Below are 12,160 nucleotides of genomic sequence, written 5' to 3'. Positions count from 1 at the left end.
ATAGAAGAGGTTTCTCATTATCTCTCACACACACACACACACACACAAAAAAAAATACATTATATGTATATTGTTAGAAACCTGACGTTAGGTCTAAACCAAAACCATACTATCCCTTTAAGGTTATGTTTGTTGGTAGAATTTATGTTTGGCTTAGCGTGCAGATATCACTTCATTGGAGCAATTGTCGCAGGGGCAAATGTCTATAGAACCGTTGAGACTTGCTTGTATATGCATGCCGAGAAAGAAAAACTTGTAGTTAAATCATTCAAATCATAGATGGTAGACAATAACTTACTACTATAGACATGGAGGCCTTGCAGGTCTAAGAAAAAGCAATTCACTATATCTATACAAATAAGCCCCGCACTGTAAACGGGGTCTAAACCCCGTTTACAGTGCGGGGCTGGGCCGAGCCGCGGCCGAGCCCAGCCTCAATTGCGGGGCCGAGCCCCGCAATTTTGTCCGTTTACACTGCCGGGCTCGGCCGCGCTTTTAATTCAAACCTTTCAATATTTTGTCGTAGTGGCGCTCTGCTTGTAAACAAACGCAATTTGGTATAGTCTGGTTTTCAGACCCTTTGCCAACTGGATTCCGTGGCGACGAAGTCGCCGTTTGGGCAAAGGCCTTTGCCGAAGGAAAAAATCCTTTGCAGGACAGAACCACCTTAAACTATACTAGTTTTCGACGTTGAGGGGGTTAATATCCTGAATAGCGAAATAGTACGGGCAGAGGGTTTGGACGCCAGACTAAAATTGGCCGCACATTTGGCCCAGTTTGCGTTTACACTGAGAAAAGGCCGGGCTCGGCCGCGGCTCGGCCGCGGCCGTGACCACCTCCAGAGCGTGGCCAAATGCGCGGCCAATTTTGGCCCCGCATTTGGCCTTTTGCGCGTTTACACTGAAATGAAGGCGGGCTCGGCCGCGGCAGAGCCGCGGCCGAGCCCCGCACTGCAAACGGGGTCTAAGATCCGAGTACGGTCGGATGCCAGCATTGACATGCACACTGAGAGTGACCTATATGTGTCTAGTGTTCAAACTGTTCGATAGACTGGAAAACTGAAATCGTGGAGGCTTCTGTGCCGACTGTATAATTTGACTTTTACAGCTTACAGTATATATTTTCATCTCTTTCTACATTTTTTTTTTCATTTTTCTGTGGCAATTCTCCCATCTCTGTTGACCATTGTTCGTGGTTAAAGTGAAGTGCGTGCCGAATAAATTGTGACCTTTCGACATTGCTGCTGGGCTGGGCATTCAACGGAACAATTGCACTGACAAATCATTTAAGCAAGAAAATAATATACATGTATAATACATTGTAAAGGCCTCCAGTCAGCACCACACATCTCCATGGGGTATCAACTGATACCATTGTTACTCGTTTCTCAGAATTATTTGCCCCGTGGAGGTATCAATGAAAAGATTGACCTGTATTTACTTGGGATACAAGTTGACGGCTTCTTGAATAGACTTTATATAGACTTACAGTATCTTTTTTTTTTCTTCCGAATGCAATGACAAGTGAATGACGATGAGAAAAGAAATGAGGTAATGTAATACACTGTATCTGATATTATATAACAATGTGGAAAGACTGTATTATTCACAACACCAGTGCTGAAATAAAAACAAAAACAAAAACATATCATACTTAGGCCCTATCTGAAAAATCAGGGAGACAGAAATAACTAGCTGACAGATAATAGTTCTCTCTTCATGTTGAAGATAAAAATCCATCAGCCAATTTAGATGCAATGTTCAGGGTCATCATGAGCAAGTGCGAACCTATTATTACCGTTCATGAAATATCATAATTCCACAAAGGCGCGGTTAAAGGTCACAGGAGCACAAAGAGACGACCGATCGTACCGTATGGTGATGAGAAATTGTCTATTTGACAGTAAATTAAACGAGAACTCTAAACAAAAAGAAGGTTCTGTTTGGCTTGAGAGGTCGTGAAGACTATGCGATGTGTTCTGAACTGATGTAAAAAAGCTTCTATTCTTCGCTTCATTTTCGTTTATTCATTTCCGTTTCAAGCAAAAATCCTCTCTGTCTTATAATTTAATTCATGCCTTTGTTGAAAGTGAATGTTACATAAACAGCATGTAATAGAAAGGCTCAGAGGCCTTGTGGGGGGAAAAAGTCCTACAGACAGCATAATATAGGCACAATCAACAAATTACATTAACACATGCGCAGTAATACCGAACACATTCTTGGAGGAGAGGAGATATTTAAAACATTAGGACTTAGCAGGAAAGAATTTGTGATATTATATATATATATATATATATATATATACACACACATATATATTTAATAACCGTAGGATTGAGCATAAACGTAGGCACCTCTCACTTTGTATGGAATTCTAAACAATGTGAAAGTTGAAGCTTTGAAATTGAAATTCATCGATCTGACCCTGCTGGAACGAACACAGTGACCCAATGTGCTCACAGTGTGTTCACATAGTCGACTACGTAAAACGCTCGAATTTAACAGTGTGAAGATTATTTCACACTGATGTGTTTTTCACAGGGTATTCACATGGTAACGCTCTATTACACAGTGTGACTTAATGATTCACATTGTGAATTGATGATTCACATTGTGTTCACACTACAGTTATAACACTAAAATTTGAAGGAAACCCACGCCCAATTGTCCAAAGAGAAAATAAATATGGATTGAGTGAAAGCAGCAACATTATTAGAACACATCAGTGAAGGTTTGAGGAAAATCAGACAATCGATTCATAAGTTATGAATTAGTAAAGTTTGGGTGTTGGAACCACTGGATGAGGAGACTACAAGAGGTTATAGCGTCATGTGTGGACAACAATATAAAGAAATTATAAAGGGAATTCCACAAAAAAAAATCATTTTTCATTAAAATTACACATTCCATCAACTTGATACTGACGTATGTTAAGGGTAGTAATTATTTCCCCTTCTTCTCAAATCGGTTAGTCAAGTGCTCTTTCATTATACTAGAAGAGTGAATTTTTGCGGAATTCCCTTTACATTTTTTAAAATATTGCTGTCCACACATGCGTCATAATCTCTAATAGTCTCCTCATCTAGCGGTTCCAACACCAAAACTTAACAAATTCATAACTTTTGCATCTTTTGTCCGATTTTCCTCAAACATTCACTAATGTGTACTGCACATGTTGCTACGTTCACTCAATCCACATTTCTCTTTATGGGTTTGGGTTTCCTTTAACAGTGTGAAGAGATTTCACACTGTGTTCACACTGTGTTTCACTTTGTGTTTCACAATGTGGGACACTGTGGGACACTGTGGGACACTGTGTTCTTTCCAGCAGGGTATGTACGCTCTTGGGGGATAAATGAAAAATGTTCAATCCCAAGTAAGAAAACTCAATATTCAGAGAGTGTGAATGGCCAAATATTCCGCGATGGCGTCTTTTCACCAGCAGTGTACTAAGTCTTTTGAGATGACTATAAATGGGAGGGTGTGGGAGGGGGTATCCCCCTTCAACGCTACAAACCTTTTGCATATATGATGCATAGAACAATCTGGGACATACTTTGGGGGATTGAGAATTTTTTTTTTTTTTAAATAAATGCTTGAGAAACAGCTACTGAGGCCATTCACACATGAATAACTAGATGAAATTGTTCGGAAAACGATGTGACAAATACCACACTATACACATTCACGTTCGGATTAACGAACTTTATTTCATTTGCGGATTAACATACCCTCGGAATAATGAAAATTCGGAATAACGAACCCTCAGAATAACAATGATAAGAATAACAATGCTAAATAGAGAAGCATTCTTAGGCCCGAATTCACGAAGGTGGTACAATTGTTGTCGACGAAATGTTAAAGGTAGGGAATCCCATTTGCATGCCTCAAATGAAGAGTTGTATAAATACAGTGGTATGTTGAAGAGAGTATCATTTTAGAAACTCCCATAAAGTATTGAAAGTGGAAGGTAACATTTAGTACATTTTTACTGACCGTTAGATTTTGAATTGAATTTTTTTTTTTTTCGGGGCTCACCGTAAATTCCAGTACATTACTAGGCTACCTTTGGAGACCCATGCACTGCATGTGTGTCCATCATGTATATTTTGTGAATAAAGTTCATCAAAACTTACAAACATTTCTATATACATTCTTGCCACACACTCTATATGTTATTACATCAGCTCTTATACTTTTAGATTTTTGTTTATAGATAGAAAATATAGAAGACTGCAACATAAAGGCTTAAGTGTGGCTGACACACAGAACTATTGAGTAGTTGAGTTTTGTGCATTATTCAAATTGTAGATAACTGTTGACTTCCAAATTTCTCAGCAGTGGCCTAAACAAGTCCACTGAGGTTCATATTTAATGTTTTGCTGCATTTTGGGAGGTCTGTAAAAGGTATCCCCTACCTTTAACATTTCGTAACGAAATGACTGATCTCGTAACGAAATAGGCCATGCGACACTGGACGCCCCATACAAAACTATGGTCTTTCCCCATGGTTTAAACCATGGACAAAGATTGTACCACCTTAATTCGTGAATTCGGGCCATTGAACGCAGACCTCCGCCAGCAGCTCATTTCCACCACTGTGATCTTGTTTTTCCATAGAGAGTTGTGATTTTCACCCATACATATGCATACTGAAACAAACAAACGCCGATGAAAACATAACTTTGGTAATAATGATAGAAATAATAATGACACACGAAAAAAAAGAAGAAAGTGAAAATCATAATCATAATCAGGATAAAAGAATACCGCTAATGTCTAAATGAATGATTGAATGTATACATATATATATATATATATATATATATATGGGGGGGGGGGGGACTGGTGGGATGCATATCCCCCATCCCGCCGCTTTTCATGCCTCTGACTCTCAGGGCGACGCATTAACCACAAAGAGCTGGGAGTGATAATTATTATTATCAAGTAATAAAGCAATAGCACGATTTAGGTTTGCGCTTCTGCTGTTCAACTCTGATCGCTGTGGCAACTTTTAATATACATGTACTAAGTCACTGCCATTTTGGATAGTCATGCCAAGAGTGTTAAATCACTTTGTCTCATTTAAATCGCATCGCCTTATGGGACTATGCAAGCTTACTTTCCTGTAGCGGAATCAAAGTCATGGGCAAAATACAATATCACAATACATGTAATTAACAGCATGTGATGCAGCAGAAACAATAGTGTTGTTATTAAGCTTGCGCCTTGCGCCACGGTGCTATTTAGTCGCTACAACATGGAGTGCCTCCATCCTTTCGAGCGGGCCAATTGGAAGTCCCTCGGAAGTTTTCGGCGTCACATCGACCAACCAGCTGTGGATGTCGTCGATACATTCGTCCTTCAGATCGTCCGGAATACATCGAAGGTGCCCGACGACCATTCTGATGTGATCTACATGCAGTAGAAATAGTAGCTTGTTTCTGGCTTTTGTTTCAAAGATAATCTTTACTTCTTTTGTGTGTTCGCTATTTGAAACAAACACGCAACCAATACAACAAAACAACAGCTAACAAACAAAAAGTGCAATCTAAAACCAATTCGAATCTATAATGAAAAGGCCAAACTATTAGCATTGCATATCAGTTGAACGCAATTCCCTTGAAATCTACTGCAGCAATGATTCAGGTCGATATTTTAATCGCTTTCTGCGATTAAAAAAAAACAAACAAACATACAAGCTAAAGAAGAACAAACGAACACTCGTAAGATATCTTAACGTTTTCAGTTAGTGCTCGAAGATGACCCTTTTAAATGTAAAATTACGAAAACATAATGGTAAATAATTTCACATGATCCAGCAGACCCCACCCAACTAATGAACTCCTTGTTTGTTTATCTATTCACCGTAAGATCACAAAGCAACAATGTTACAATAAAACGTGAATATATAACTGAAGATGAACGGATGAATTGCCCCTCTCAGCTCGGTCTTCATGCGTGGTTGTGCTGGTCTTCCGAGGGGTCCAACAGCGATCATTTAAAGCCTTACAATCGTGGCGAGTGGTTTGTGCGGCACGGAGACGAACGCAACAAGCTGCCTCCCCCCATTCTGTATCAAATGTCGTAACACCGAATGAGAATAGCGCTGGCTCAATGGGTCAGCGAACACACGCTGGAGTCTAAATCACCAGACCCAAAATGGCTGTCCGAGCCACGAGAGCTTCCGATCAGTGCCGAATGGACACACACTCACAGTGCGCATGCGCATGAAGAGAGGCCAACAGAGTCACGCGTCTTCTGGCCTCTTTCCAATCACCGCAGCTCGCGGTCACAATGTTTGTGTATGATGCATACACACACACACACACGTGTCTCAGTGGCAGCACTGTCCCACACGTTTATGGATAGCACTGCAGTCTGGCATTGCGCAATTGCATGCACAAACTTCTGTCGTTCGGAAGAGTTACACAATAACGTACCATTAGGGGTGACGATCGTCCAACTTTAAATCGTACCTTTCATTTTAGCTGCAGTCCATTTGAACCACGAGACGTCATCAGCTTGAGAGGAAACAACTTTGAATCCGGCTGACTGGAACATTTTCAAAAAATCGTCTGCGCAAAGCCAGTCAGTTTGTTCATGCACATAGTCCTGAAGAAAAAAAAGAATTCAGGGAGAAAACTAAAATGCATACACGAGACTGTGCAATCGCTTAGTATGTTTACTGAGATTGAATAACAGAACCCTTGAACTGCTTGTTAAACATACATTAATGTCATTTTGACGAAAATTGTATATACTATCATAAATGTTCTGATACCTTTACGTTACATTTCCTTTTTAATGCTTCGTGTGATCTGCTTGTATAGAAAGGTTTTCGAACAATTTTTAAGATGGCGGTCTTCTGCGTTTCATTGTAAGAATATGAGTTCCTATTTTTTGAGATCCCATTGTATTGTACTGTGATGTATGATTAGGATACGTACGATTTTTCGTCTTCTGATGTTATGTTTATTTTGTGATAAATACAGAAATCAAATCAAATCAAGGTACGATCAAATCAAATTCATATCACATGGAACACACATTTTGATGGAAGAAGGGATATTGGTCATGTAATCAAAGCGGAAGTACCTATACAAACAATCATTCTTGAGATTTGCTTATTTATCCTTAAAACCGACTGTTTATGTTTCAGACTACAGTCATGATAGTGTAGTGGAGAGTAGATGTAAGAGAATTCAGTAAACCATGTATACAAATAATACAATTGTGTATACGTATATTATATATATATATATATATATATATATATATATATAACGTATACAAGTAGGTGCTGGGCTCCATACATTTTTTTTTTTTTTTTTTTTTGCTTTGTGGCACGATATTGCATATTCTTAGTGGTCCCGGACCATCGGACCACGGCTGAAGCATATCCATGTGTGTATATATATATATATATATATATATATATATACATATATATATATATTATATGTATATGATATATATGAATATATATAATTATATGTATCTGATTTATATAAATACATATATATATTTAAAGCTTAGCATTAGTAAGGCATTGTGAGCTTGAAAACACATCATACCGTGAGATACGGCCCCAATTTCTGGTGAGCTCGCAACCACGTATCTCCCGTCTCTCCGTATTTACACCTCTTGCTGACCAGTTGAGACTGGAGGGGGAACCAGAGCAGGAAACGCCCTCCTGGTTTTAGGCAGCGGAAAATATTCTGCAGAACTCTTTTCTGGTCTCTGCACCAGTGCAGCACACAGAGGCAGATGATCTTGTCGAATTTCTCCTCACATCCCTGACCGAAGGAATGTGCGTCAGCGACGACAAAGTCGACATTTGGGGCTGCGTGTTTCTGGTTGGCCACAGAGATCATACCTGGAGACAGGTCGAATCCTTCGGGATGGGAAAGATATCAAGGTATGTAAATGATATGATAATACGTCAAGTGTAGGTCATAAACATTGTAATTATCCAAAGTTTATAGGAACGTCATTAGGCAGAAAAACAAATAAGCGAAACAAAAAACAAACCGTACTTAATGCGTGCATAAAGAGATAAACCTACATAAAGATCTATGTCATTTTTATCTTGTCAGTATGTAACTGAAGTTGGTATATGGCATCCAGATGCGCAACTCCAGCTGACCTGCTACCCTTTCTTTTCTCCTGCATTTCTTCCTCACATATCACATGCATGTAAAATCCATTTCCCTTTCCTCCCCACTCCTCCAGGTGTATGCATAGGACAGGCAGCAACCACCATCAGTCTTCCTGTCCAAATCGCTTCTCTACTTTTAGTCCAACCCCAACCTCCCTGTGGTACCGACTGGATATCTCGGGCTTTGCGACCAGAGTAACTCACAGGGGATCTGGGTAGGGAAGGAAAACCTGGGGGACATTTCATGAAGCAGTTTGGTCGGATATTTTTCTGACAAACTGTTACAAGCTACTGAAATCCTTCCATCTGATTGGCTGAGAACAAATTTGTTCGACAACTTTGTCGGACAAAATGCTCCATGAAATGCCCCCCCCCCCCATAAATAAACCCGAGGAGTAGGCCGGTGGCCTGCTCTCTTGCCAGTAACTATACATGTCACCTTCTGGGGAGTCCGCGTGTCCATAAGTTGTATCCCAGGTCAAAACTCCTACAAGTTCTTATCCATGAAAGTCAACTCCCCAAAAAGGTCCCGAGTCCAGGTGGCTGCTCATGGGCAACAGAGTGGCAGTGGTGCTAAGAATGTGCCGGGTGATTTGTTACTAACTCCACAGGTACGCAACTCAACATTACAGATGACGCAATGATGGAGGAAGCAGTTAAGAGGACATCCAGGATCAACTCAAGTAGCCTGTCACCACTGAGATGCAAGCGGAAGACATCAGCAATTAAGATACACATGGATTGATTAAACAGTATAAGTAGGACTACTTTGACAAATATCCAACAAAAGACATTTCACCAACCTGAGACAGATACGAAGAAGCAGAACGTCCATATTGGGCTAAACATAGAGACGTAGAATATGATAATCCTCAGAACAGCATGGAACTGGGAAATATTCCTTAATGAAGACAGAAGATTCAACTTGGATATTTTAGGATTATGTGACAGTGAGACACACATGTCTACCAAGGAAACATTGCTCAAGAAAGAGGAATATGCCATTATATTGTTTAATAGAAAGGATGGTATAAACAGAAAAGGAGCAGGCATAATCGTCTCTAAACAAATTGTTGTGCAGTGTTTTCAGAGCTAAGAAACATTCTCTTCAAGACTGGTGACCGCTAAGTTTAAGATGAAAGAAGACATCATTAATATCAGCCAAGTATAAGTGTTCCAACATCAATACACAGTGAAGCATATAGTAATTCCTTTTATGATTAAATCACTCCAGATACCCTGAACAGCTACATATCCAGAAAGCACCTACGAAGGAAACTTTGAAAGTTATGAGGGACTTCAATGCCAAAGTTGGCTCAGATAATAGTGATTGGATCTCAACCCTTGGCAACTTTGGCCTAGGAAAAGCCAATGACGTAGGGGAGAAGCTTTTGAAATTTTGTACATTACGCAAACTCGCCTGTCTGCAATACATACCATGCAGTGTGTACAAAGAATGTAGACGAACCCCACGGACATCTCCAGGTGGACTGTACAAAAAAAAATGATGTAGAAGACATGGAGGCTGCCTATGCCAAAAACAACAGCCAAGAACTCTTCAAAAGGGCGAGGAAGCTAGCTGGAGACAGAGATAGAACCTTCTGGCAGCTAAGAACAAAAAAAGCGTACTTAAGACGGCTCCAGAAGACGTAATAAATTGCTTGGAGGAACAATTAAGTATCTGCAGCACTTATCTTAACACGCAGTTTCCAAGGGATGAGAATGTGTTCCAATGCATTCCAGATCACCCAAGCGAGGAATACGGAAGTAAACCCCTCACATCAGCAGAGGTGGAAGGTGCAGCTAAGTCCCTCAAGGTTAGCAAAGGCGTATGTGGATGGGATCAAATTTAATAGCTGCTGAAATCTTGAAGGCAGAAGGAGCTCCAAAGAGGCAGCTGCTACTAAAGCTCATTAATGTTGCAAGGGCAGAAGGAAAAACACATGAAGACTGGAGCAAGAGCTCATTACTCCAGTTTTCAAAAAGGGAGACAGACTCGAACCAACCAATGACAAAGCCATAACTCTGCCATACCAGTGGAATTCTGCAGAATGATCCTCGGCAGAATTCAGGACACCATTGACAGCTACTTGACAGAAGAATAATGCGGCTTTCGGCACTCACGTGGCATGACAGATGCAGTATTTGCCGTGCGGCAAAAATCATTGAAAAGGAATGTTGCACTTCAGTGCACGGCATTTTGTAGATTTTCCAGCCCTGTGGAAATGTTTGCTCCCCACTTTTGTAGACAAGGTATAATGGTAGACCTAATCGAGAGCATGTATAAACAAACAGAATACTCCTTCATTGTTAACGGGAAGACCACAGACTAGTTGTGACAGGAGTTAGACAAAGATGTCTTCTTTCTCCCAGCCTACTCAACGTGTTTCTTGAATTTGTTGTATGAATATGAAGAAAGATCTCTAAAATGTAGACTGTGGAATCCAGATGGGCGACATTAGATTGCATTATCAACATCCAGAGGAAATCACTCCGATGAACCTCGTCTTTGAGAAGCTACAAGTGTCGACAAACGAACTGAAAAGGTCTGCAGCAGATGAGGAATGAAAATCAACCCCAACAAATGTAAAGTACGTCATGACAGAAGACAAGCGTCATTATCCCCGAATGGAGTAAACAACGACAAAGTTGATGATTTTGCAATTCCGGTCACTCCATCGGTCACCATAGTAACGCAAGATGGACACTGCTTTCCGGCGACCAATCTCCTTCCTTCGCTCCACGTCTCGATGAAGTTTCGTACAAAATTTATTGTGCCTAGTTACCTTTAAATCGGAGGACAATTTTCTGCGACTCTAGAGACGCAGCCGCAAAGAGCGGAGGGTTTTATCGTGTATATTAGAAGCAACGAATGGTCAGTAGGAGGATAAATTACCTACGACTCATTCGCAAATTAGCATCCTACAACAAAACCCCTTGAAAACCACAAAACATTGCAAAACGTAAAGACCGACATTGTTATCAATGCGTACTTGTCAGTTACTTTTGAACTTTTTTTAACACGATATAAAGCTCACGTAAATACTTTGGATTCCATCCATTGCCCACCCTTTTTTTAACTGCACCATAGATTATCGTAACGACAAGGGTCAATCAGAAGTGCAATAGATTCGCAAGGTAGAGTTTGCATGGCAGTATCACCATAGTACTCTTCCTCCAATCAGAAACGTGTTCGTATATACCTGTAACGGATTTGACACGTGTTGCAATCTCTCCGCACGCCGTCCCCGGTCCGCACCCGACATCGAGTACCTCGTCGCTGGGGGTGAAGTCGAAATCTTTGAACACGAGTTTCCTTACATCACTCTGAATACCACCATCTTCGCTAATATCCAGGTAAGTTTGAGCACCGATGGCATCCCAAGCGTTCATTGTGATTTGTAGAGGAATGGACAATCCTCTCTTTCAAAAGTTTATACAAGTTTGGCTGCACAGACGTTTGCTGGTCAGAAGCAAAATGACTTCAACTATTTCTGTGCAGGTAGAAGAGGCCTTATCGATCTGTTCACCGTATGATCTTAGACCGGCAAACTCGTGAAAAAGGCCCCACCACTGCCTGTCTGTACAAATACTACGGATTCACAAGTACTACAGTGTGAATTCAGCTCCACGTTGTGGCGTTCAACGGTACATAAGCACAGCGGTGGGACTTTCTTCCGCAGTATAATACTCGTGAATGCGGCCCCACCAAAATGCGTTTATGCGTGATTGATATAGCGGCAGGGCCGATTTCCATAGTATAGCAGCTTTCGTCATTTGTTCTTTCTTTTTCCGTTTGTTCTTTCTCTCCTTTCTCCCTTTTTGCTCGGAAGGACTTCCTAATGTCCCTCTACCATACCTGACAAAGTCAGCGATGCGGAAGAATGATTCGGCGATGTCTCGTTTCACATATATATATATATATATATATATATATATATATACACACTTGATGATTTTATATCCTTCTATGAAGAGTGCTCGATATCCTCAAAGG

The 12,160-nt window shown here is 40.6% G+C and overlaps 1 protein-coding gene across 1 annotated transcript; it reads right to left on the bottom strand.

Annotated features, from left to right (window-relative positions):
- Nucleotides 1–5,235: 5,235 nt before the first annotated feature.
- On the bottom strand, nt 5,236–11,556 carry LOC140233350 (uncharacterized). The gene is made up of 4 exons (XM_072313457.1): nt 11,367–11,556; nt 7,580–7,899; nt 6,482–6,617; nt 5,236–5,417 (listed from the first exon to the last, which is right to left on the bottom strand). The coding sequence occupies exons 1-4, from the start codon at nt 11,554–11,556 to the stop codon at nt 5,245–5,247; spliced, it is 819 nt and encodes a 272-aa protein (XP_072169558.1). The 3' UTR covers nt 5,236–5,244.
- Between the last annotated feature and the right edge of the window lie 604 nt (nt 11,557–12,160).

The sequence above is a fragment of the Diadema setosum genome, chromosome 9 (genome assembly GCF_964275005.1).
Source record: "Diadema setosum chromosome 9, eeDiaSeto1, whole genome shotgun sequence".
Lineage (NCBI taxonomy): Eukaryota > Metazoa > Echinodermata > Echinoidea > Diadematoida > Diadematidae > Diadema > Diadema setosum.
Note: the sequence above shows the minus strand (reverse complement) of the source record. Positions and strands in the feature narration are given on the sequence as shown.

Bases quoted from the DNA above. Each gene is read 5' to 3' on its own strand.
- LOC140233350 (XM_072313457.1), bottom strand. From the start codon at position 11,556: ATGAACGCTTGGGATGCCATCGGTGCTCAAACTTACCTGGATATTAGC. The intron at 7,900-11,366 runs GTATATACGAAC...CCCATCCCGAAG, and splicing joins ACGTGTCAAATCCGTTACAG to GATTCGACCTGTCTCCAGGT. The intron at 6,618-7,579 runs GTATGATGTGTT...TTTTTTCTTCAG, and splicing joins AATTGGGGCCGTATCTCACG to GACTATGTGCATGAACAAAC.